We start from the raw sequence: 27990 nt of genomic DNA, 5'->3' as shown, positions 1-27990 counted from the left end.
CTAGATTTCTCCAAGGCCCACTTCAATTTTATTTTCATAAAGATATTTCATACAAATACATTTCTAATAACTTTACAAAACTTTGAAGCTTATTATAGCTTTTTTTTATTATAAAAAATGTTATCATTTTGACTTTACAGTAAACTGCCAGGTGTCTGCTTTCAAATGAGACCATAATTATGCTTTTAGTGCAAAGGATTTACAAACTGTATTTGTTTTAGTCTGAGTATACATTTCTTAGGATTTTTTCAAAATTTAGAAATCAGCTTAACAGGTTAAACCAATTTTGAATAGTTAAGTAAACTAAGATATGTAAAAGATTATTTACCAAATAGTGCTAAAAGCACAAAATAATGATGATAATATTCGTAATTATCAGAACATCCTTGAAAAAGGGGAAAAATAGAAATTAATCTATTCAAAAATAGATCCAAAGGAGAAGAGAGGGGGGAGTCAGCCTATACAAGGACACCCAGTGGGTGGGCGTGCTACTGATAAGTGGCTATCACAGGCTGAAACGTGAAACTTGTTTAAACTAAAATCTAAATAAGTGCAGAGTACTAGAATGGTACCAAATGAGATTAATGATAAAAAAGATAAATAAAAATAACTAAAAGGGAAAATAAAAGCAAAATAGTTGAAATTGACACAACCGGAGGAAAGGGGAAAAGCTGACTCAGCCGATAATGTCACAGAGGGGCGTGTTTCCACCAAGTAACATCAATGGCTGAAACAAGAACTTAATTTAAATTCAATTTGAAACTTTGTTTAAACCAGATTCAAATAATTTTGAGAAGTCAGCAAAATAGGAAAATAAAATAATAGAACACAAATAAAATAACGGGAAAAGAGAGTTCACTTTGACAAACAAGCTAGAGGGAAGGAAAGAAACATCCGCAGGTGCCCACCAGATGGCACAGTGGAGTTCACACAAAGCAGGTGGGTAGGGTGTGTAATTTGAGAGGTGCTGAGCACCTGACAGGCTGCCCTCTGGTGTTTAGTCAGAGGTATTATGACACCATTCAAAGGGTGATTTAAATTTGAGTTCGACGAAGGAAACACAAATCTCTGCATCAATCACCAGTGAGGAAAGAATACGTTTTCAAATCTCATTTGTGTCAAATTGTAGCACAAAGAATGTGTGGGCGGGTTTCTTTTACCATACGCGCACATGCAAACTAATTAAACAGAACTATCTGTTACAAATTTAAACTTGATCAAGGTTAAAAATGACTTCCATTTACATATCAATCGGACACTGGCAAGCAGTTTTTCTGATTGATTTGCAAAAGGTATGTCTTTGGTTAGCTATGCCAAAGTTTAGCCTTAAAGGAGTGAGATCGCTTAGTTTTAACTGATACACCGATGCAATCAATTAACTAACGATACATGAATAAAGCCTTTCAAAGATGAAATTAAGAATTTCGTTCAAATTAATATCTTATCACACTGAAAGAAGATTCCTTCGTTCTTACAGGTTTTGATAATATTAAAAATGTGCTGTAAAGACGTTTCCTTCTTTTTCACAGAAACAGTTTTAATATTATAGACTGCAGTTTAGTTTTAGCACTTAACAGTGACTAAAATGTTTGAGAAAATAGCAGCTGTTAACATACTGAACTGAAATCAACTTTGGGCTTTTCAGTTGCAGATACGTGAGTTTGCGTTTTGCGTTTGCGACTCACTCTCTGAAGCGCAAGTTTAAAATGTGCCCGCATTCTCCACCAAATATATGTAGCGACTGGGCTACATATAATAATAAATTAAATTAGCTCAATAGGGAATTATGGGGATTAATATTCAATTATTTATTATTAATCATAACTGGTTATGATCAAACTATAAATCTTCAAATCACCCAATAGGACATACATAACCTAGGTATTTAAGCAATATAAATTTGGTTAACAACAATGGATTGCAATTAACGAATATATATTAAATCATTGCAGAATAACCTTTAAAGAATTAATTCAAAACTCATCTGATCCGTTCTTTTAACGAACGATCAGTACAATCTTTTATCAACTCTCAAAGCTTTTATTCTTTTTACCAAGTCTTCGGGAAGGTTACTCTTCTGGCCACAAAGAATAAACTTTCCGAGCTATTGGGATATTAGTTAAAGTAGTCAAAGATACTTATGAGAGCTGTAGCTATAGATCTGAACATTAAAGTGACTTATGTTTTGTGAGCAGTAACAATGACAATTAAACATGGATACAATGGTTTTAATAATTGATACTACGAATACATACTACTAAATAAAGAATACATGTATATACAGAGTAACGACGAATAGAAAAGGAGAAAGAAGAGAAAGGAAGGGTTCAGAATGACATTTCACAAACATTACTACAGAGAGCCAGCAAAGAACAATATCACCTTAAACAGGGTTACTAGTCTTAAACGCATCTAAATTTCAATGGAATTTATACTTGCATGGGTTGCTTTGTGTTGAGTATAAAAAAATGTGTGTGAGTCCTCTCAGAGTGTTCTGTGAGCTGGAGCGCTCGAGCTGGAGAAGCTTGAGTTTTTTCACTCCAAACGCCAGGGCTTCATGTTTCCATGACGACTGACCAGAAAAGACGCACGTGACGTCATGTTTACGTGACTCTTGATTGTTAAAATGAGTATCAAATTAACGATGAACATTAACAGAGACACACGTACGCACTACACATGTACGCAGTTTATTTGTCGCGCTTCTGTTTTTGTTTCACGCTCTAGCAGTTAATAAACAGAACTGCATGCGTCTTGCGGAAGAAAATTTTAACCGGCGTTACTTCTCTCCGTTTATGGCAACGGACGAGTCACCCAGGTGCTACTCCACAGCGGCAGCGACCCGCCGGACTAAAATAGTCAGATAATAAACACTTATTATAGGTGTACCACCATGGTGATTCAAGATACTGACTCCAGTACTCACCGATATGGTTTCGAAATCGGAACAACTCTAGGTAAAAGGAAAGAAGTGTCAGACACAGCTTTCAACCGATCACAACACTAACGTTACATCACGGGTTCTCATCTGCGTGTGTTTCGCGCTGGATGACGGTCGTGCTGAGCGGTGCAGGTACAAAGGAGAAGTAGAAGAAGAGAAGAGGATGACACCATTTGCTATGCGGGGATGTTTTCATTTTCCTCCTTAACACATCTATTTTAAACCACAGACTAGGGAGTATGTTTTGGACATTATTTAACCGTGTAAAAGATTAACAAAAATTTTAAATAACCCAATTTCCTACTCCAAGTTTTAGGGGTGCTAAGGAGGAAATTATTATAAATAATAATTCATTTATATAGCGCTTTTCTAGCCACCCAAGGCGCTTTACATAGAAGGGGAAATCTCCTCAACTACCACCAATGTGCAGCACCCACCTGGATGATGTGACAGCAGCCATATTGCGCCAGAACGCTCACCACACACCAGTTGATTGGTGGAGAGGAGACCGAGTGATGAAGCCAATCAGGATATGGGGATTATTAGGAGGCCATGATGGATAGGGGCCAGTGGACAAATTTGGCCAGGATGCCGGGGTTACACCCCTTCTCTTTATCGAAAGACGATAATGGGATTTTTTTAACGACCACAGAGAGTCGGGACCTCAGTTTAATATCTCATCTGAAAGACGGTGCTCTTTGACAGTATAGTGTCCCCATCACTATACTGGGGTGTTAGGACCCACACAGACCACAGGGTGAGCACCCCCTACTGGCCTCACTAACACCTCTACCAGCGGCAACCTAGTTTTCCCAGTTGGTCTCCCATCCCATCAGGAACGACGGTGAACTTGCAGAGTCTCTGATGGTCGAAGTAGGCCCACATGAAGTGTTGGGGCCTGCTGGCACAATGGCCATGTGTGGGCCTCAGGTTTCTGGTCCCACACAGCACATGGCTCTGTGTATGGATGCCCTCCCTGCCTGGCTCAAGGCCAGCCACGATGATGTGTTGGTTCAGCCAGAGAGAGAGAGAGAACAGAGAGAGGGAGGGCACCTGAGCGTCTCTCTTTTTAAGGTCTGGGAGTAGAAACACCCTCCTGAGGTAGACTTGAGATTGTTGCGATTTCCAAGCGGGAAATTCCTCTGGAGATTTTATGGCTCCTTGTTTCAAGCCTGAATCAATGACTATGTTTACATGGACAGCAGTAATCTAATTATTGACCTTATTCTATATAAGAACATATTCTGATTATGGTGTTTACATGAGTTGCTTTTAGAGTACTCCATTCATGTTGCCGTTTTACATGTGATAGAACATAGATCGATTATGGCATGTCATTACGTCCCCATGCCACGCTATGTTCTCCAACATCCAATCATAACGTGACTTTGGCAGGTCTGTTAATTTTATGTGCTCAGGAAACCCACTGTAACTTCACCTGCGGGTGTCGCTGTTGGACAGTGTTACTTTACATTAAGAAGTATAAAAACATGCGTTTTTATAATGTTTTATATACATTTACATTGATTTATTTTTGTAATATTATGTATTGTCTCTTTCTGTTTTTTTGAAGAGACACTACCCCTCTTTCCTCCTTATTGACAGCCTACATTTATAATAATATCTTTGATTAATGATGAAAAAGGTTTAAAAATCGTGACTGTTTGGATTGTTTTTCCTGCCGTCGAGCCACAGGCGTTCACTGAATGACCCATCTGGTTGGCGATTACAGATACAAACTTATTGTATTTTACTTTTACAATGAGCATAATAATTACAACAAAAATAAAAATAAAAAAATATAAAGAGAGAGGAAGCAGTGTTCAGAATGAACAGTCAAGTAAAACACACAGCGCCCATAGCAACACGTTATGGCAACGACATTTCAGACTGACAGACACGTAAAAGATAAACGGGACTTTTCCGCCATTTGTTACTGGTTTGTAGACGTTATATTAATTATAATTCAAATTCTGTTTTATTGGGCACAATATTATCGATGATTGTTGAGAGGGGCACTTTTGATTAATTTTCAAAAAGGGCAGAGGTTCGAACCCATAAAGCCTCCCCTCTGAACTTCCCTGTTGTGCGTAATGTTCCTGTCACAAAATGCTGCGAAATCTCCGACACGACATTATTAGTTAGATTAAGGTGTGTACATGTCGTAATGCTCTCCGATAATGCGACTAAAATAGGCATACTCCACGTCTTAATCCGATTTATGTTTAGTTAGATTATGACTTTAATCAGATTAAGGTAATTAGAAATCGCTGTCTACATGGTAGCCTCTTAATCAGAGTATTGTCTTAATCAGATTAATATCGGAGTATTGTTGTCCATGTAAACGTAGTCAATGGGTCTCTGCCCATTCATACTCTAATGCAACAAACACACACTGCATTCTCTGAATAAGTGAAAAGTGTAAGTCGTAAGGAAGTGTAATTTGTGACGTGAGCATTAATTTGATAGGAGACGTGACATATATGAGGTTACCTGAACAAGTAAGTTGTTCATCAACAAAAAGTCAATGCAAAATACCATATAGAAGAAACATTTTACAAGACAGTTATATGTGTACATACAGTGTCCTGGGGTGCATGTTCATTTATATATGGTTTGTCTATAATTTGAGGCAAAAGCGTGGGTTTTACAAGCTTTGTGTCTTTTTAATTTTATTTATTTATTTATTTGTTTATTTGTCAGGGACAATGCAGTGCACATTATTACATACATAATTATCATAGACAAGCCACAACAAAAAATGTGTAGATGTGTTGCATAAAAGGTTTCTAGCCAATAGGCTAATTTGCAACCCTTTTTTTTTTAACTCTGGACTTTTTTAACTCTGGATTTGGATTAATCTGGATTTGGATTAATCTGGATTAACTCTGGATTTTTTAACTCTGGACTTTTCATGTGGCCAAAATTCTTTTCTTAGTTCAATAAAATACATGTACCTACTGTAAGCATTGATGGTGTTAATGATTTACCTCAGATATGATTGAGAGTGAGCTTCAGTGCAACTGCAGAGAATGTGCTCAGTGAAAAACACACTTTTCTTTCAACCTGTAGCAAAATATGATAGCTTATGTAGGCTATAACTGCACTTGTTTAAGAGTAATGAAATTGCTAACCCTTTACTTTCCCTATTAATGTTTGCTACGGCATTACGTGTATGGCTGATCTCAATTTCTCCAACTATGGCAGAAAATGTGCACTGCGTTAACGTTAATCAAATCAGTTAAAATTTAATTTAAATTATTAAAATTAATTTGCGTATTTCGCCACCCCTACTACAAATAAACATTGTTCACGAGTCCCGCAGCTCGAGTCGAGTCTGCAGTCTTTCGAGGATGAGTCTCAAGTCAAGTCTGAAGTCACAGTGTGTGTGACTTAAATCGCACTCGAGTCCCCAGCTCTGATTCACCCTTGCTAAAACTTTCTACTTTCTGCTCAACAATATTTGCATCTACAACTCTTCTCTCCCTGTCATTTTCCACAATCATCAGTTCCTCAAAGTACTCCTTCCATCTTTCCCTCACCATCCTGTCACCTGTCAAAACATTTCCATCTCTATCTTTAATCACTTTAACCTGCTGCACATCCTTTTCATCTCTATCACTCTGCCTCGCAGTCCTCCCTGAAAACCACACAGCACTCTTCCTTTTCCAACATCCACCACTTTGTCTTCTTCTCTGCCTTCCTCACCACCAGAGTCACCTTAGACACCACCATCCTATGCTGTCTAGCTACACTCTCACCTACCACTACTTTAAAATCGGTAATCACCATCAGATTACAGCGTCCACATAAGATAGTCCACCTGTGTGCTCCTGCCACCACTCTTATATGTCACCCTGTGTTCCTGCCTCTTTTGAAAGTACGTGTTCACCACAGCAACCTCCATACTTTAAGCAAAGTCTACCTCTGTCTTTCTGGGTTCCTTTCCTGAAGACCAAACCTGCCCATCACTTCCTCGTTCCCACTATTCCCTTCCCCAACATATCTATTAAAATCTGCGGTAACACTTTACTTGAAGGGGTGTGCATAAGACTGACATGACACCTTCATAATCATGACATGACACGTGTCATGAATATGAAGGAGTTTTTATGCATGTTTATAACAACTGTCATTAAGTGTCATTCGCTTAATTATGTCATTTTTAATGCAATGATGACATTTCAGAGTTGTCTTTATTATGACAACTTGACATAAACCAATACATCATAACCTGTCAGTGTCTTTGTCATGACAACTTGACATTACCAAGACAACATAACCTGTCATAAACAGTCATGAAATGACATAGCAGATTAATGATCAAATTTAAGAAACTACTTAGATTTTTGGGTTTACATTACATTAGTTGCTAGGCAACGTGGGGGAGAGGACGCTGGCGTTGTCTGTTCGCCGCTTCTCCACCCACAAATCATGTTAACTTTACTATTAAATTTAGATTTTATTTTATTTTCTTATGTTTGTGACTAGTCTAACAGTCAGAGCTACAATTGGGACTGTTGCTGATTGCTGGCAGCCACTGAGAGGACGTTGTTTGCCGTTTTTTCACCGCTTCTTTTCTGTTTTTGTTTGAATTTGCGGTTAGTTCTGGTTTGAAGGACATTTGATGTTGCTCGCTGCGGCTGCTCTCTCTTCTGGGTGTCGGCTGCTCACTGGTGGTCTCCCTCAGGCTTGAACTGCATGGTGGCTGAAGTTTGCACCAGGCTAGCGTCATCAGCGTCCGGCATGATGTTGAGATGCAATTTTTACTTGTTATTCATGTATTGTTATTTTTTCCCTTTTTTGCACTTTGAGATTCTTCGGAATGAAAAGTGCGTTATAAATAAAATCTATTATTATTATTATTATTATTATTATTATTATTATTATTATTATTATTAAACTGTCATGTGGTTGGTTTTGACGTTGCCTGTCATTAGGCTATTATAATGTCATGATTTTTTTATAAATTTAATTTGTCATTTACATGTCATTAAGTGTCAATACTCTGTCAAATTATTTTATAACATTGTCATGAATATATTTCTTGACCTAAACTACAGTGGTACAAGTTGAATTTGTCATTAACATGTCATTAAGTGTCAATAATCTGTCAAATTATTTTATAACAGTGTCACAAATATTTAGCTTGACCTGAAATATGGCATCATAGAGGAAATCGTACAGAGTCATTAAAAACTATTAATATAACTCAAAATGATAGAGTGGCATAGACATATACACCTATATGATGATGTCTATGGTGGCACCACTGGTTATGTATAACCTTACACTGTAACAGTTGTTGGCAGAGCCTCAGTCAGGTTAGTTTGTTTAGGTGTTTAATTTCAATTTAGTCTGCGGTAAGTAAAAACAATTCACAACAACGTTATTTTGGGTTTAATATACTTTATTTAAACTTTCGCTCACTCTTTAACAAATAGTTTGAGTTTATTCTTACCATTTCTTTGTTTGTCTGTTTGTTATGGCGGAGTCCCGTGCGCTGGTGCACCGTCAAAAGGGGTTCGGGCGGAAACGTTGGCCCTATATATAATGTTCCGGCCTAGGATCTCATCGCAACCATTCATTGTTCAGCCCGGGGTGGGGCTCTAAAGACTATTCCTCTTATTTTTATACATCGGAAGATAATTTATAAAGTGAAGTCATTTGACAAAGTGTTATTTTTCTGTGTTTGTTTATGTGTGTATATGATGTTGATATATATATATATATATCTATATATATATATATATATATATATATATATATATATATATATATATATATATATATATATATATATATATATATATATATATATCAACATCATATACACACATAAACAAACACAGAAAAATAACACTTTGTCTATTTTTATTTTGTGTAATGGCCATTATTTGTGTACGTGTTTTCCCCTTTTTGCGTTAATTGGTGCTGGTCACCTGTGTATAAATTCTTGCCTTGTGTTTTTAAGAGTCAGTTCTGTGAGAGAGCAGGTCTTAAAAATTAAATGATTGATTTTATTTCTCGAACTCCTTTTCATATTTTTAAGACATTTGAAATTGTCTATTATCTAACCTTCTGTTGAAGCTGGTGGAGGAAACTTAAAAAATAAAATAACACATTATGAACTGAAAAATATTAATGATGCTGTTATTATAAAATTATTTGACAGCGTATTAACACCTAATTACATTTTAATGACAAATTAAACTTGTGCCACTGAAAAAATTTTATGACATTATAATGGCCTCAGTCAACATCAAAACCAACCACATGACAGTTTAAGGTTAACCCTATAAGCTAAGTAAGTTTCTTAAATTTGGCTCCGGCTCCCCTACTTCCGTTACTTCAGGCATTTTACACTCTCTCTGCGCCCATTACTGAAACGAGATACAGGTGTTAACAATCTGCATCCAACCCACTCACTTACCGCTCTTCCCGCGGCTCTCTCTCCTCCAGACCTCGCTGAACCATGCCCCCCTTGCCACAGTTACATGCCCAACGAGGTACAACAAGATCCTGGACCTCTGTTATGGGAATATAAAGGGGGCATATAAATCGGTACCCTTGTCACCATTTGGATCTGCAGACCACAATTGTGTGCAGCTACTTCTGACATATAAACCCTTATTTAAAAGAGAAAAACCTCTTTTTCTCCATCGAAAAAACTCCATCGCCCGCCTGCAAGGATGCTTCGATTGTACGGACTGGGAGGTGTTCAAAGACTTGTGAACAAATTGATGAATTGACTGATGTTGTATGCTCATATATAACCTTTTGTGAGGATATGATTGTGCCTACACGTAAATTTAAGGTTTTTCCAAATACTAAACCGTGGATGTCAAAATCAGTCAAATCTAGTTTGCAGAACAAGAAATTAGTCTCTAAACAGGGGGATGGTTTGCAGAGATATATTGTGAGAAAAGAAGTTAAACTGGAGATGTTTAAAGCTATGCAGGCATATAGAGTTAAGTTAGAGAAAATTTTGGCAGAAAACAACTTGGGCTCAGCTTGGTCTGGCATGAAGAAAATTGTGGGATTACAGCACAATGTAAATAAGGGCACTGTGTGTATAGAGGGTCTTAGATCCAATGTTGATCTTTCTAATGCTTTTAATGGATTTTATTCAAGATTTGAATGTTTTATTTTTTAAAAGGAAGTTGAGGAATTGCGATGCCTGTGCAAAGAGGATTCACATTTAGTCTCTGAACAAGTGGCTGCATGTGGAGAGAATTTTTTTTCTCCACTAAGGTGAACAAAAGCCCGGGACCAGACTACATATGTGGTAGAACCTTAAAGCACTGTGCAAAGCAATTAAGTTATATTTTTTCTAAAAAATTTAATTGGTCATTACAGACATATAAGGTACCTAGTTTTTTGGAAAGAGGCAATCATTGTTCCTGTTCCTAAGTGTAATAATCCTAAAGTATTTAATGATTTGAGACCAGTTGCCCTCACCTCTTTAGTTATGAAATCATTTGAGAAACTGGTGAAGGCTGAGTTACTAAATAAGACTAGACAAGTCCTCGACCTCATGCAATATGCATACAGAGTGGAGAGAGGTGTTGAGGATGCTTCACTTGTTTTAATTAATTTATTGTTAATTAATTTATTGTCTTGTCCTTTAAGATTCTGATCAGATTCCTATCGGATTCTTTGGGAATTGTCTTATAAGATAATACATAAATATCCCATAGGATAAATCCTAAAGGATTCCAATACGATTCCAAATGTTATCTGATTCCTATTGGATTCTGTGAGAATTGACTTATAAGACAATACATACATATTCTGTAGGATAATTTCAACAGGATTTTATTGGATCCAATTGGGTCTCTCTCTCTCTCTCTCTCTCTCTCTCTCTCTCTCTCTCTCTCTCTCTCTCTCTCTCTCTCTCTCACACACACACACACACACACACACGGTTTTGCTATCTTTGCTTTCTACATGGTAGGGAAGGCATATTCGGACACAGCAAAGATAGCAAAGTGTACCAAGGCTACTATGTCTGAATACTTGGTACATTGTAAGAAAGAAAAAAAAGTAGAATTAGACCCTTTTCACATTTCAGAGGTTTCTCAGAGCGGAAGTCGTCATAGTTAGGTTAACTTCCCTTACAAAAAAGAACTATGGTTTTAGTATAGTAAAACTGCAGTTTAACTATGACTGTAGTAACCATGGTATTTTGGTGCGAACCATGGTTTTTAAAAACCATGGTTTTACTACAGTTATATTGTAGTAATAATATAGTAAAACCATTGTAACCATGACTAGAAACCATGGTTTTTGCAGTAAACATGGTTTTAAAAAACATGGATCATGTACCATAAATTGGTTGTATTACCACAGTGCAACCATGGTTTTACTAAATGATCTTGAAGTACATTTAAGTAATAACAAAATAACAACAGAAACAAGTTACCATTCTGTGATACAAACTTTATTACAGAAATTACATAATCTGAACAAAAATATAAACTTGCATGTGTTCTCATGTGACATAAAATAATAAACTACAAAGTTGTAAATTATTGGTGATAAAGTGGTGCTATGCAATGGTTAAAAAATTCAGTTGCTAATTTACAAATAAAAAATAGCAATTTGTTCCACTGTAATAAGGATTTATATACAAAAATAACATTGTACAAATAAAAATGACTTAAAGCACCTGTAAATACACAGCATCTTCCTCCTCTAAAATGTCTATAAGCTGCAAACATGTGCCCAAAACAAGCATACGTTTGCAATTTATACTGTACATAAATTAACAGGATTATAACAATATTACTTAACAATTAATTACTTTATTACTTAAAAACATTACTAAAATTTGATTTTCTTTTTATGGAAAAATCTTACATATACTATAAAATAAAAATTAAAAGAAATTAGTGTTTTTTTTTTAAATAATGTTTAAAATGATATCCACTCACAATAGATGAAGACATGAAGTCTCCTGGTGGGGGATGAATACATTCTAGGTGGAAAAGTGTTCAAAAACATGTGATGCAGCATCCATGCCAGCAGCTGTCAGTGTGAAGTCTGTCGTATAGGCCGGCAGGTTACAGTCCAGCTTTGGTTTGGTTCTGTCTTGACCTTCAGCCCAAATGGATGTAGGAGCTAAAATGAGAAGAATACACACCACATTAACATACGGCTTGCTGGAATTCTTAACTGTACTATCGAGTAGCCATTTAATAATGTCCAAGTGCAATGATGTCTATTCAGTCTGTGTTTTCACAACCCATAAAATATTAGGGCTCCAAAAGCAAAGCAGAAAGAATGTACATTATAGGATTAGTGCACCCCATAATGATAATTCCTGATCTTTGACTCACCCCAATGCCATCCAAGATGTTCATGTCTTTCATTCTTCAGTAGAAAATAAATAAACATGTATGTACCTTTTAACCTCAAATGCTCGACTTTGATGATGTAAGGCTTTGTGGTGTCATTACGTTGGAAAGGTCACGCGTGTGACGTATGTGGAAGTAACGTCCCAGTGTTAAAAAAAATGTGCAAAGACTAAATCAAACACCCTTTACAAAAATAAAAGGTAGAACAACGATGTCGGACAATTTTAAAGTTTGAGGAGAACATGAGATGGAGTTTTTCGGCACTGGGTCAGCACTGACCTTTCCGGCGTAATACGCAGTGGGAAAACAACATCAAAGTCGTGCATTTGAGGTAAAAGGTATATAAATGCTTTTTTTTTTTTTTTTTTTTTTTTTTAGAAAATGACAGATGGAAATTACCAGGAAATTTTAATTTTGGGGTGAACTAATTCTTTAACAATACAGAACACGATTTTAGATTCAAATTCAATTTCTATTTGTTATAAATCTGCCAGGTTCTCACACCAGGCAATCACAGCGCACTCCCTCTCCCGATTACTGATTACTCACACCTGAAACTCATCACACTCATCTCCACTATAGATAATACCAGTAAAACTCAATAGTTCCCTTTCGAGAGAGGTTCCTCGTATTACGTATGGGGAAAACTCCTTTTCTCGAGAATATGAAGCAAAACTTTATTAATAAAGGTATCCATGTAAAGCGTAGTGCCGCTGTATGGCCATAGCCCAGCGCGAGGAGTGCTCTGATTGGCCGGGCCGCGGCAACTGCAGGAACCTATGGTGAGGCGGCTGAGAGGAACGAACCAATGGGGGGCGTTCCAGAAAGCCCGCCGTAAAAGGTGCTTATATTTGCATACAGGAGGCTATATAAGACCGCGATTCGCCATAGGTGTCAGATTTTCTCTCCTTCAGCGATACCTTCGCCGACCTCCGGAAGAAGCAACTGGCGTCGAACAAGCACCAGCGGAACCTGCAGCTGTGAGGACGTCGGATTCCCCCGATCTCCGCCTTCATCTCTGCCGTTCCAGCTACGCCATCCGGCGCGTATCCTTTATTACTCTCACTTCTAAAAGAGCGCGAGGCGTTGTTTCAAATGCCTCGCATTTCCTGCGGCTCGTGTAGAGCCCCTCTCTTCGGCGGCGACCGTCACATCATCTGTGTGACATGCCTCGGACGGGACCACGCACAGCTCACGCTTTCCAGGGGTGGCTGCCCCGAGTGTGATGAGATGGCGCTGCAGACCCTTCGGGCTCGCCTCGCCACCTTCAACCAGGTCCCTCCTCCTGCCGCTGGGCCGCGCCGTAAGAAACGCCGCGACCAGAGGCTGCCAGAGCGTCCTAGCCGCGAGGAGAAAGAGGAGATGGTCAGGTCTTGCCTCGGCCGGACCCCCATCTCTCCCTCCCGGTCTCCCAGTTCCCTGCACCTAGGTGACTGCTGACCTCAATTTCGCAGCCAACGAGCCCGTTGTCAAACGCACTTTCCTGCACACAAACGCCGTTATCACGGCGACCCAAATAAATCTCAAAAAGAGCTTTTTCTCTGTAGTTAATGTGCCCACTTATCAGTCTGCACTCCTACACTCATATACCCCTCCCACCCATGCTATAAATGTCCCGGCGCCCACTCCACAGTGCACGCAGCCACACATAAGCATTACCCCCTCTATGTCACAAGCACAAAATGGCAACGCTACCAAGTTCCCTCTAGTAGGCGACCCTTATCCGCGCCGGCTCCAGCCACTATCGCATCGGGCTCAGGCCTGGCAAGCCATGCCCGGTGTATCAAATTGGGTTGTGAACATACAGTTCGCTCGCAGGCCCCCGCGCTTTCACGCCGTGGTCGAGACCTCGGTGAAAAGCAGCGTCAGTCACGTGCTTCGCACCGAGATTTCGAAACTGTTAGAGAAGGGTGCGGTGGAGCCCGTTCCCCCATCCCGAAGCGAGTCGGGCTTCTACAGCCGATACTTTCTTGTTCCGAAGAAGGACGGAGGGCTCAGGCCCATCCTAGATCTAAGGCATTTGAACAAAGCTCTAATGTCTCGCTCTTTCAAAATGCTGACGGTGAAACAGATCCTCGCGCACATTCGCCCCGGGGACTGGTTTTTCACGATAGATCTGAAAGATGCTTACTTTCATGTTCAGGTAGCCCCCCACCACAGGCCATTCTTGAGATTAGCCTTCAAGGGGCAGGCTTATCAGTACACGCTTCTGCCATTCGGGTTATCCCTGGCGCTCCGCACGTTTACGAAATGTATGGACGCGGCATTAGCCCCGCTCAGGCTGAAAGGGATGCGGGTGCTCAACTACCTCGACGACTGGCTAGTGATAGCCCATTCTCGAGCACTACTACTAACACACAGATCCTGGCTCCTCAACCACTTAGACTGTTTGGGTCTCAGGATCAATATCGCCAAGAGCTCGATGTCCCCCACTCAAAATATATCTTTTCTGGGCATAATTTTAGACTCGCGACTCATGAACGCACGGCTAACGACACAGCGCGCGCTATCCGTCCAGAACATGGCGGCTTCATTCAAAGCCGGGACTCGTGTTCCCCTGAAACATTTTCAGAGGATGCTCGGCATTATGGCCTCGGCATCGTCAGTGCTCAGGCTGGGACTGTTACACATGCGTCCCCTCCAGCGTTGGCTACACGCCCGTGTCCCTCCTTATGCATGGAAATGGGGCCGTCTTCCCGTCAAAGTGAACCATAGCGGTGTCAAAACTTTGGAAGGGGACAGAGTGGTATCGGAGGGGCGTGCTTATGGGCACGGTTACGGAGTTGAAAGTGGTCTCGACAGATACCTCCACTCGAGGGTTGGGAGCCCTACACGAGGGCAAGCCGATCTATGGCCTGTGGACAGAAACAGAGAAACCGCTGCACATAAACTGTCTAGAGATGAAAGCGGTTGCCTTATCGCTGAGAGCTTTCGTTCCACATATAAAGAACCACCACATCTTGGTTCGTACAGACAACATGTCGGTGGAAGCGTATATACATCGCCAGGGCAGCCTGAGATCACATTCTGTTCACCGCATGGCGAAGCATCTCCTTTTATGGGCAGAGCACAACCTGAGCTCTCTGAGGGCGGCTCACGTGCCAGGTATTCTGAATCTGGGTCCGGATATGTTATCCAGGGGACCCATTCCCCCAGGGGAATGGTCTCTTCACCCGCAAACGGTTCTCTTAATTTGGAACACCTTCGGCAGAGCGAAGGTGGATCTCCTCAGAAGACAACACTCACTGCCCAATATTTTTCTCCAAACACAGGGACGCCCTGGCCCATGTCTGGCCCAGTCTCCCGCTATATGCTTTCCCCCCGATCGCGATGCTGCCGCAAACCATCAAGAAAATCAAGGAGACAGCATCCACAGTGCTTTTAATAGCCCCGCTCTGGATGAACCGAACGTGGTTCTCCGATCTGATCCAGCTGTCAGACACAGCCCCATGGCCCATTCCGCTGAGGAAAGACCTCCTCACGCAGGCGAAGGGGAAGATCTGGCATCCCAGTCCCTCCACATATGGCCCATCAACTGGTATCGGGAAACCTCTCTGACAGAGTTATGAACACTATTGCGGAAGCTAGAGCCCCCGCGACCAGGCGGCTCTATACTCTGAAGTGGTCGGTGTTTTCTAACTGGTGTGCTGTCCGAAATATCGACGCATGCTCATGCGAAACAGCAGAAGTGCTCGCTTTTCTCCAAGAGCTACTGGACGCGGGTCGTTCCCCCTCCACTCTCAAAGTTTATGTTGCCGCCATAGCAGCTAACCACGCTCAGATCGCGGGACATTCGCTAGGGAAAAGTGAGCTCATTGTACGTTTTCTTAAAGGGGCTAGGAGATTGAACCCCCCTCGCCCTCCCTCAGTTCCTATTTGGGACCTTGCGGTGGTGTTAGACGCTATGAAGGGTCCCCCCTTCGAGCCACTCCAGACCGCGACCATAAAGCTTTTATCACTCAAAACCGCGTTTCTGCTGGCTCTGGCCTCGGTTAAACGCGCGAGTGACCTACACGCACATATATATATATGTGTCATGATATATTATTTAACTATAGGCCTATATTAGAAATAAATTAAACATGTTGAATTTTAACCTCAGTGTGTTTCTTCTGTGAATTTCTTGCCTTTATGCTCATTTTATTTCTCCATGAAAGTTTCACACTAATAGTCAGGCAGGCCTCAACAGCGCAACACTGAGACCAGTAATAAATGCTAAATTGCACTGAATGTTATCAAATCAGAAGAATCATTCTTGGGATATGATACTGCCATTTGTGTAAACTTGCACGAACCCATTAAAAGTTAGGAGGCTGGTCAGCAAATGTTAGCTGTAGTTTGACTGGATTCTGCCACCGCACTTCTCTCTGATGATGACGCATAACTAACGTAACAGCATGGGGGGGTTTTCTGCGTTTGTTCCGATGATAACAGTCACAGTGTCCGTCAGAGAAATTTTCCCGGTAATGTGATAAAAAATATTTAAGACATTTTAAAGACTTTTTAAGGCCTATTTTAGGGAAAAGCATATTTAAGACTTTTTAAGGACCAGCAGACACCCTGTAAGACATAAGAAATAAGAGGAAACAACTGAAAAAAATAGAAAAATATATGTATAAATAAGAAAAGTATTTAAAAACAAGGCAAAAATAGAATAAAAATAAATAATAAAAATAAAATAAAATAAAAATAAAATAAAAGGTGTTAGTGGTGCTGAACCTACATGTGGCAGCCCCGTTTTGACAAATTTTACAGTACCACACAGTTCTAATGAATTTATTCTTATTGGAATCAAAAGAATGGTTATGAACCACAGAAACCACCTACACTACACAACAAATCCCCTAGTGTTAAATTAACACTCCTCTGAGTTTATTTCTGCAGCTAAACAGATCCAAGACTGAAGCTATCCTAGTCGGCACTCCACTTCAGGTCCAGAAGTCCGTTATCACCAGCATTGCTTTCTCTGATCAGGTCATTCCACTTTCCACTTCAGTCACCAATCTGGGGGTCAGAATGGAATCACAGCTTACTTTTGAAGCTCACATCAAACACCTGTGTAAGACCTCCTTCTTCCACCTCAGAAACATTGCCAAACTTCGTCCCATTCTATCACTGGCTGATGCGGAGAAGCTTGTCCACGCCTTTATCTCCTCCAGGCTGGACTACTGCAATGCACTCCTTATTGGCATCCCTAGCAAAAATCTCCAGAGGCTGCAGTGTATTCAGAACAGCGCTGCTAGGATCCTCATGAGGGTGCGCAAATACGACCATATCACCCCCATTCTAAAATCACTCCACTGGCTTCCTGTGTCGTTCAGGATCGAGTACAAGATCTCTCTCCTTACCCACCAGTGCATCCATGGTGATGCTCCCTCCTATCTTAAGGAACTCCTCACCACACAAACAGCCACTCGTAACCTCCGCTCTGTTTCGCTGTATCGCCTCAAAACTCCCACAGCCAATCTCCGTACTATGGGAGATCGGGCCTTCTGCTCTGCAGCCCCCAGTCTGTGGAATGCTCTCCCTGACCACCTGCGGACTCCACAGACTATAGATACTTTTAAGTGTGGTCTTAAAACCCACCTTTTTAGCAGAGCTTTTAATTGACTTTTAATTAACTTGCTACTTCTTTATTTTATTTTATTTTTCAGTTTTATTTATTTTATTTTATTAATTTACTTATTTATTTATTGTTGTTGATTGTTTTTTTTAATTCTGTAGCACTTTGAGATTTTGTTTAATATAAAGTGCATTATAAATAAAATGTATTATTATTATTATTATTATTATTATTATTATTATTATTATTATTATTTGAGTCCACACTCAGGAGTGCTAAAGGTAACACTGAAACAGTGTTAAAGTTAGAGATAATTAAGTGATGAATTATTGAGTAATGATTGGTAAAAATTAGCTTTGAGCTAAATATGGTACATTACATGGAATGGAAACATTTATGTTAAAAATTGTACATTGTCCTTTTTATAAATAAAGCTGTTAGTGAGGAACACCTGCTGTTAACAAACATAATCACAGTCACCTTTTTAGGGCACCATTATGGTGATCAGTGTTTGTTTTAGTTTTAAACAAACCAAGAGGAAATGTATCCAAACCATGTGTTGTTGTTTATATTGTGACATAAATATAATCTAAGATTGGACTAAGAATGATATCAGTTAACTACATGACGATTATGCTACTATAAAAATATAACAACACCTGAATACATTTTCTCTGTGCTTTCTTTTCCACAACAAATTTGTTTTATAAACACAGTTAAAGTGAAAAAAAATGTTTTAAGAGTAAATGTCAAAAGCTCAACTACAGCAAACAAATCACCATAATGATGACTCTTCCTTTCAGTGAATCTATTTGTTAACAGCAGTAGTTCATCTCTAATTGTCAATCACCAATCAATCATTTAATTATCTCATTAACTTTAACACTGCTTTAAAGTTATTTTTAACACATTTGAGTGTGAAGTCAAATAAACTGAGGAGTGTTAATTTAACAACTGTTTTGTTTTTGTTTTTTGTTTTTTTGCTGTATAGGCAAAATGATATGAGAAAGGAGAAATATGCAATTACTTTGTACTAAATTGTACTTATTTTTCAAATAAATATGCTTGTAACCAATTGCTTTAATATAATTGTACTCCTAATCACTTATTTATCATGCAAATATGATAATTAGAATATTACAATGCCAAAACATTTATTCCAGGTCTAGAAGGAATACAAATGAGTAATGTTTTTTTCAGGTATCACTGCCACCATTTATAATTTTTTTAAGTACATTTAATACTACTATATTATAGTAATGTATAGTAATAAAACACTGAGAAACCTTTTGTTAGATTTTTTTGGGGGTCAATCCATATTTGCAGCTGACCTATGTATGTACCTGTCACAGGGTGAGAAGGGTGATGTTGGTGATCCTGGACCCAGAGGGCCATATGGGTTACCTGTAAGTAATAATTATTAAAGGAATTATTTGGCAATTCAATAATGATTACATTAATTACTATTCTAGTTCCAGAGAATAGTATTACATTTTTGTTTCCTTTTCTTTCTTGTTTTTTGAAGGGAGCTGCTGGAACACCTGGAATTGATGTGAGTTGTCAATCGTAATGTTCTGCTTATGTGCTTAATCTTGTCGTTTGTTTCCTGGGTTGCTTCCTGCTACTGTTCTGCTCTCTAGTACCCCTGAACCAATGAGCCTCCAAACATTAATTTGTAATTACTTGAAGTTGTATTTTTGCAGGGGTTACCAGGCTTAAAGGGAGACATGGGCGACGTGGGGGAAAGAGGAGAAAAGGTGATTGTGACATAGATGTTGTGAAACGGAATGAACCTTTCCCTCTCTTTATCGATTTAATCTGATGTCAATGGACATTTACAAAGCAGCTCAGGCACAGAGACCTTCATATAGATATAATGTAGGCCATGGATTTGGAGATTAGTGTTAAGATCTTACATTTAATAGATTTTCTGCTACAATAGGAAAATAGCAATATTTATAGTTGCAGGCAAAATGATATATCCTCTGAATCTTCAGCTAATACAACAAGTAAATGTGCCCCAGCAAGTAAAGTCATAACATAATGATACCTTTATAAATCATTAGCTAATGATTAATTAAAGCAGACAACTTGAAGTTGAAATGCATGGCTTTAACCCCTTGTGGTAATTAACACATTAGTTTACATTATTAGTTAATATAATATGTTATTAAGGAATTAATACATAATGACCCATTTAACTAAAAACTATTTAATGATTACTTAATCTATAAATCATGTAGAATCTTCATTATTTGCTGATGGAGTAATCATTAATAAATGGGTTAGTTCACCATTATTAATACATTAACTCATGACTATCTGTGCATTAATTAAGAATTAATTAATGCATATTAGTGCACCCTTATTGTAAAGTGTTACCATTTGTATTATATATAATGTGCACAATGTGCAATAAACCAATCTGTCTCATCTCCAATTCCCATTAAAAGCCAGTTGCGCTTGCACCATGGCATATTCACTATTTACATGGTGAAATATAGACACTCTCAACCTGACGAGTCAGTTTAAATACATATTTGTATTTCCAAGATTGGTGAGATGAGTAGCCAATTTCATTCATAATTACTACAAATACCGTGGGGTTTCAGTCAGGGCCTTCACTAAGGATCAACAGAACACACCCCACACCGTCGCCATAACCACCCTCCCCACCCCACACACACACACACACTGATACATACAAAATACAATAATGCAATGTACGCAATACTGTTAGGAACGTCGCTTTCAAAGTGTTCGTTGGGAAGGGTGCAAGCTAAGAGTACACGCGAGACAAAAATGCAATTTGATTATTTATTGATGATACCACTGCACGTTTAGGCAAATGGGGAAATTAATTAAAATGAGCTCACTAGCACACATACTCTTAAACAAACAAAAACACAGGCCAACAAGAACATCAAAAGAAACAGCTTGTTAGCTAACATTACCGGCTTGACATCAGGAACGATCATTCGAATGCAGCCCGTCATCCACAGCAGCGCCACCTACACAACTGGATGATATAGCAGTGTGCTGCAGTTTCAGGACCTCAGTTATGCGACCCAGGTGGTTTAGTTAGCAGCCTACATAGTATCAAGATATTTAATCTCAGGAGTATATTTTATGTGATTTTTAAAATTCAAAATGCATCAGAGGTTAGTTACACACCTGCTTTGAGTCACAATTTTAAATTTAAACAAATTAATTTACACAAAATATAAATGAAAATGAATATCAATCTTTTAAAACAAGTTGAGTACCTTAAAAATCTTAGTTTCTTGAATTATACTGTATATTGATTAACCTCCTTAAGTTTAACTTATTAGTTTATTATCAGGTAAAATAATGCACTGTGAACTAACATGAACAAACCATGAACAGATGGATTTATATGTTAACAAAAGTAAGTAAGTAAGTAAGCTTTATTTCTATAGCACTTTTCACAGACAAAAGGTCACAAAGTGCTTTGCAAAATTAAAATATACACATAAAAGATATACACATAACATACAAATATACATATATACACAAAAACATACAAAACCATAATTGCTAATTAAATGCTTGTCTAAAAAGATGCGTCTTAAGGTGTTTTTTAAAAACTTCCACAGAGTCCAAAGCGCTCAAGGCTAATGGAAGCCACTACACAGAATGCTCAGTCACCTCTTGTTTTAAAACGTGTTCTAGGAACAGTTAAAAGGTCTTGGCCCGAAGACCTCAAAGAGCGACCAGAATTGTATACATGCAGTATATCCTGGATATAAGAGGGAGCTTGATCATGCAAGGCTCTGTAAGTAATGGTTAAAATTTTAAACTGTACTCTAAAATTAATTGGAAGCCAATGTAGTAAAGGTGTAATATGTGTTCGCCTGTTGGTCTTATTCAAAACTCTTGCAGCTGCATTCTGTACCACTTGCAGTTTGTCCATGGAGGATTTGTTTAAACAAGTGTACAATACATTACAAAAGTCGAGACGAGAGGAAATGAAAAAGCGTGAATAAGCATCTCCATCACTTTTTTCAAAACCACAGATCTAATTTTAATATGTTCTAATTTGTTCCTGAGATGGAAAAAACAGGAACGGACCACAGATTTAACAAGACTGCTAAAACACATAGATTTATCAAAAATGACACCCAAATTTCGCACATTACAGTCCGAGGATAATATAGCCCCAATTGCCTGCCTAATCCTCGGAATAATGTTTGTAACACTGTCACAGTAAAGCCCAGTGTTTTTGACGTGGTTGAAATCACGCTGTTTTTTGTGTGTTGCATTTTTGCCAGATTAGTAAAAGAAAACAATAGTCAGACTCCCCTTGTGATAATAATTCAACCTTTCTTGTAAAGAGTTGTAGTTGTTATAGATGGTGGCCCATACGGGGACAGATTATTGTGAGATATCATTTAAAGATTGATATTGTAACTTTTATATTTGCAAATTGGATAACCCATCAGATAATGCTGGTGAGCAGGCTGTGGCTGGTGAGGGGAAACAGTGTCCAGAGGTCCACCCTTATCAACCTCCCCCTGGCGTTTCATACAGGGAACCTTTGCCAGTAATAGAATTAAGTTCCATGATGAGTGATATGTATATTGATAGCCAGGCTGGAGGGAGTGAAGAGGATGAACCGCCAATGCTGAAACCGAGAGGAGAAAGGTTTGAACAACTTGAAACTCAAATAGCTCAACTTTCTTCAACTCTGCAGGCTCTGCAGACAGAGGTGCAAATGCTGAAAAGTGATTTTGTAGCTAGCAATGACAGCACGGTTAACTGTGAAGCCTGTTTCAGGGATGCCGTTGATCAACGTTGTGAGGCTCTGGAAAGGGGAATTAATAAATCTTTGAACCGCTTAGAGACAGATAATGTGAATTGTCTGAAGCGACGTGTTGAGCACTGGAAAAAAGAAATGTCACAAGTAAAGACAACCAGTACCCCAGTATCGCCCCGTCCTTTTAGCCATAGTTTCTCAGATCCAGGACATTTTCCCTCTGCGATTCCTTCTCCATCAACACCCAAGCCTGCCATTAACCTAGAATTTCCTACTTTCGGTCAAAACAGGGAAACCGGTGATGTTTTAGATTTCATTGAAAAGTGTGAAAACTTTCTGTCACTCAGACCACTCACAGATGTGGAACTGCTGGCCACAATCAATGCGGTGCTAACAGGTCCTGCGAGGAGTTGGTGGGCGGCTGAAAAGTAACTGGGATGAGTTTAAACACTCCTTCATGTCTGCTTTCCTTTCGACCGATTACCTGACTGAGTTAGAAGATCAGCTAAAGACTATGATTCAAGGCCCAAAACAGAGTATTCGTGACTTTGCCTATGATTATAGAGCTCTGTGTCTGAGATGGAGGGAGGACTTGCCAAAAGCAGAGGTGGTAAGAAGAATTCTAAATAGTTGTAACCCTTCCCTGGCAAGCAGTCTCAGAGGGGCTGTGCATACTGTGGAGCAGCTCGTTAAAGTGGGATCGTTGGTGGAGAGAGACTTGAATTCAAAGAAAGACTACTGGGCTCGAGTCAACCAGCTCAAGGTATCTAATGAAGGAAAAAAAAAGTGCCTCAATCCGACGTGAGCAATCCAAACCACAAAGTGCATCAGTTCAACATGTCTCATTGATTCAAACTACCATACCTTCTCTGCTGAAAGTGACCATTGATGTGAGGAATTACCACGTCGAAGCCATTGTTGACACTGGTTCAACCTATTCCTAATGCAGAAACAGTTATGGGAGGCTGTAAAAAATCCAAAAGATCAACTCCAGCAGAGTTCGAGCAGGACATTCATGGTGGCAGATGGACTGTCTCGTGTGTCAGAGGGTAGAACCCCTGTGGCTTATGAGTGGCATGGAATGGTCTGGACTGTTGACACCTATATAATGTCAGATGAACACCTTGCGTTTCCACTGATCCTCGGATTGGACTTCTTGAAACAAACTGGGGTACAGCTGAACGTTGCCACAATGAGCTATGAGCTCAAGGTCAAAGGGCAAGTTCGAGTTTTTTACCCTTTTCTCCAGCAACCATAGTGGGAGCAGCAGTACATTCTGAAAAGGGAACTGGTAACCTCTTTGTTTATGGCTGTTCCAGTGGAGAAGGGAGAGGAGCTGAAGATAGCCACTGAGATAGAAGAGACAGTATAGCAAGACATCTACCAGAAGTCCAACCCATCTTAAATAAATGGGTGACAGTCTGTTCTGAAACTCTAAGGAGAACCAATCAAGCCATCCATCGGATTGTAACAACAGATGACATTCCAGTTAGGTCGAGAGCCTACAGAGTTTCTCTTTTGAAGAAAGAGGTGATGGAAAGGGAAATCGATAAGATGATGCAAGAAGGTATCACTGAGCCATCTCAATCTCCTTGGGCATCTCCGGTGGTATTGGTCCCAAAGAGAGATGGCAGTCTAAGATTCTGCGTGGATTACCGCCGACTTAATTCCAAGACTTCTCAAGATACATCCCTGATGCCTCTCATCCACGATATACTGGAGTCATTGCAAGGTGCCCATTATTTCAGTATCCCCGACTTGAAATCTGGTTATTGGCAGGTTGAAATGGAAGAAAGCAGCCGGGATAAGACAGCATTTATAACCCCCTTTGGGTTATTTCATTTCTTGACCATGCCCTTTGGGCTGAAAAATGCTGGGGCCACGTTCCAGAGGTTGATGGAGAGAGTATTGGGTAAGCTAAGAGGAAATGTGTGCTTTGTCTACATTGATGACATAATTGTCTACTTCCCAAACCAACAACAACACTTAAAAGATCTCAAAGCTGTCTTTCAAAAACTGAAGGAGGCTAATCTTACCCTAAACCTAAAGAAATGCCACTTCATGAAAGCAGAGCTTAAGTTTTTGGGGCATGTTGTGTCCAAGGAGGGAGTAAAAGTCGATTTGGACAAGCTTACTGCAATCAGTGGTTACCCAACCCCACAAAACCTGTTGGAAATTCACAGATTCCTGGGGTTGGTTGGGTGGTACCACAAGTTTATCCCACACTTTGCTGAACTGGCTGCCCCATTGAACCACCTTAAAAGAAAAGGCATAAAATGGACATGGACCAAAGAAACCCAATTAAGCTTTGAGAGTCTCAAACAGGCATTGCAACATGCCCCTGTGCTAGTTCAACCTGATCTGATGCAAGCCTTTAAGGTCCAGACAGATGCTAGCTCGAATGGCCTGGGAGCAGTTCTAACTCAGACCATTGGGGGAGAAGAAAAGGTGGTTGTGTATGCCTCGAGAGGATTGAGGGGAGCAGAGGTGAATTACTCAACCTCAGAAAAAGAGTGCCTTGCAGTGGGTTGGGCTGTCGAGAAGTGGCACCACTATCTGGAAGGAGTGCCCTTTGTGGTTTATAAAGACCATGCTGCCTTGACCTGGGCCTTTAACTCTCCCAAAACTACCTCCCGGCTGACAAGATGGACCTTAAGGCTCCAGCGGTTTCACTTTCAGGTACAATACCGGAAGGGACGGATGAATGTGGTGCCCGATGCTTTCTCAAGAGCTCAACAGTGTATGTTCATGAAAAATCCTCCAATTGGAATTTGGACATCCCTTTGACCATGGCAGAAATCATGAAAGCCCAGTGTGAGGATGTGGAGGTGAGTGAACTTAAGGGGAGGCTTGGGATCACTGATGACATCAACCGCATTAGATGGGAACTCCAGCAAGGGGTGTTGTACAGAGTGTCGCCCTTTGCCTCGGGCACAAAGTACCAACTAGTGGTTCCCAAGACTCTAACCACTACCTTCATTAATTATGTCCATAACAATCCACTTGGGGCACATCTGGGTCGAATGAAGACACTGCTGAAAATCCTGGAGATGGCCTGGTGGCCAGAAGTGCGCAAAGATGTATGGAAGTATGTGAAGGAATGCACCATCTGCCAGAAATACAAACCCAGTAACACCAAAGCCTCAGGTTTTCTGCAGTCCACAAAGGTGGAGGAGCCTGGCTACATGTTAGGGGTGGACCTTATGGGGCCCCTTCCCAAAAATAAAAAGGGAAATATGTATCTTCTGGTTGTAGTTGATTATTTCACCAAGTGGGTTGAACTGTTTTCCATCAGAGATAGCAAGACACATTGAATCTGCCAGATTCTACAAGAGGAGGTGTTTACAAGGTGGGGATTTCCAAAATTCCCACTGTCAGATCGAGGGCCCCAGTTCCTGAGCCAGCTGATGGAGGATCTCTGTAAGAAATAGGGAATAACAAGGAAGCTAACCACCAGCTACCACCCTCAAACGAATCTCTCAGAGCAAGTCAACAGAACCATCAAGACCATGATTGCATCCTTTGTAGGTGAAAGCCATCGGGACTGGGATAGGTGGCTGGTTGAATTTCGTTTTGCTATTAACACTGCTCGCATTGAGACCACAGGACATTCCCCTGCTGAACTAGCACTGGGCAGGCAGTTGAAAGGACCCCTGGAAAGACTTGTCGCTCATCCTCCAAATCCGGAACAGTCAGGATATTCCCTTGTAGAACGGCAACATCAAATCCAGCAGGATGCTCTAAAGTCGATGATGATGCTCTATAGTCGACCAAACAAGCCAGGTATTATAATGCCCGAAGGAAATTTGTACAGTTTCAAGAGGAAGACCTGGTTTGGGTTCGTACTCATCCGATATCAAAAGCTGATGATTTCTTTTCATCTAAACTAGCCCCTAAATGGGAGGGCCCTGTGAAGGTAAAGAAGTTAGGGCCTGTGAACTATCTTGTTGAGTGGGGTTTGGGGGAAAAGGTGAACAATGTGAATGTTGTGAACCTCAAACAATATTTTGGGGGGAATCTCCAAAATAGCCTTCGGCAGGGGGAGGGGACTCTGTAACACTGTCACAGTAAAGCCCTATATATATATAAGGTCATTGTATATGCACAGGTGCCTTTTTGTTTAAGGGGACTTTTGTTGGCCTCTAGGGACTCTTATTGTGATGGGCTGACCAATAAAGGGGAAGGACGGCCATTTTTAATGCAGAGGTTGTTTGGTGAGGTGGCATGTTTCTTTTGGCTAACATAGCTCAGAGTAATGGGCAGAGTAAAGGTTTGTTGAGGCTTACCTCTGGGGAAAAGAGACTGTGTGGTAGACCTTGCAGCTCTTTAATGTGTGCCAACTCTGGTCAAGTATACATTTTGGACTACTCTGGAGATTTTTGAACAGCTGAAGGATATCCTAATTTTTTGGGACTCTGGATGTGGTTGAAACCACAGTTTTTTGTGTGTTGCATTTTTGCCAGATTAGTAAAAGAAAACTATAGTCAGACTCCCCTCGTGATAATAATTCCACCTTTCTTGTAAAGAGTTGTAGTTGTTATATGTTGTCTGGTGCAAAAATCAGCACCTTAGTTTTGTCTGGATTTAGTTGCAGAAAGTTGTCTGCCATCCAATTTTTAATGGAGGCTAAACAATTGTGCAACAAGGATATTCTGTCCAACCTATCAGGGCTAAAATATAAATATAGTTGAATATCATTAGCATAGCAATGGTATGATATTTCTCCAAAACTACAAATAATCTGCCCAAGAGGAAGCATATACAGGCTGAACAGCAACAGGCCAAGCACAGAACCTTGGGGCACACCACAGGACAAAGGAGCAGAGTCTGACATATACAGTCTTGTTCAAAATAATAGCAGTACAATGTGACTAACCAGAATAATCAAGTTTTTTAGTATATTTTTTATTGCTACGTGGCAAACAAGTTACCAGTAGATTCAGTAGATTGTCAGAAAACAAACAAGACCCAGCATTCATGATATGCACGCTCTTAAGGCTGTGCAATTGGACAATTAGTTGAAAGGGGTGTGTTCAAAAAATAGTAGTGTCTACCTTTGACTGTACAAACTCAAAACTATTTTGTACAAACATTTTTTTTTTCTGGGATTTAGCAATCCTGTGAATCACTAAACTAATATTTAGTTGTATGACCACAGTTTTTTAAAACTGCTTGACATCTGTGTGGCATGGAGTCAACCAACTTGTGGCACCTCTCAGCTGTTATTCCACTCCATGATTCTTTAACAACATTCCACAATTCATTCACATTTCTTGGTTTTGCTTCAGAAACAGCATTTTTGATATCACCCCACAAGTTCTCAATTGGATTAAGGTCTGGAGATTGGGCT

At 39.9% G+C, this 27990-nt stretch overlaps 1 protein-coding gene and 1 long non-coding RNA gene across 3 annotated transcripts in view; one reads left to right on the top strand and one right to left on the bottom strand.

The window, feature by feature from the left end:
- LOC137058526 (collagen alpha-1(XXV) chain) overlaps window positions 1-27990 on the top strand; it is an 800473-nt gene that overhangs the window by 723679 nt on the left and 48804 nt on the right. Inside the window, exons 31-33 of the mRNA XM_067431845.1 lie at window positions 19216-19269; window positions 19389-19415; window positions 19567-19620. Coding sequence (XP_067287946.1) covers window positions 19216-19269; window positions 19389-19415; window positions 19567-19620 — 135 coding nt within the window. The remainder of the gene's footprint in view (window positions 1-19215; window positions 19270-19388; window positions 19416-19566; window positions 19621-27990) is intronic.
- The window catches only part of LOC137058715 (uncharacterized), a 64847-nt gene continuing 48292 nt past the window's right edge, over window positions 11436-27990 (bottom strand). Inside the window, exons 2-3 of one of the 2 annotated variants that reach the window (XR_010900830.1) lie at window positions 20818-20952; window positions 11436-12064 (exon numbers count right to left, since the gene is read on the bottom strand). This is a non-coding gene — a long non-coding RNA (uncharacterized lncRNA). The remainder of the gene's footprint in view (window positions 12065-20817; window positions 20953-27990) is intronic. The other variant, XR_010900818.1, reaches the window with a different exon arrangement.

This window comes from Pseudorasbora parva, chromosome 1 (genome assembly GCF_024679245.1).
Source record: "Pseudorasbora parva isolate DD20220531a chromosome 1, ASM2467924v1, whole genome shotgun sequence".
NCBI lineage: Eukaryota > Metazoa > Chordata > Actinopteri > Cypriniformes > Gobionidae > Pseudorasbora > Pseudorasbora parva.
This window is presented reverse-complemented; position numbering and strand designations above follow the sequence as displayed.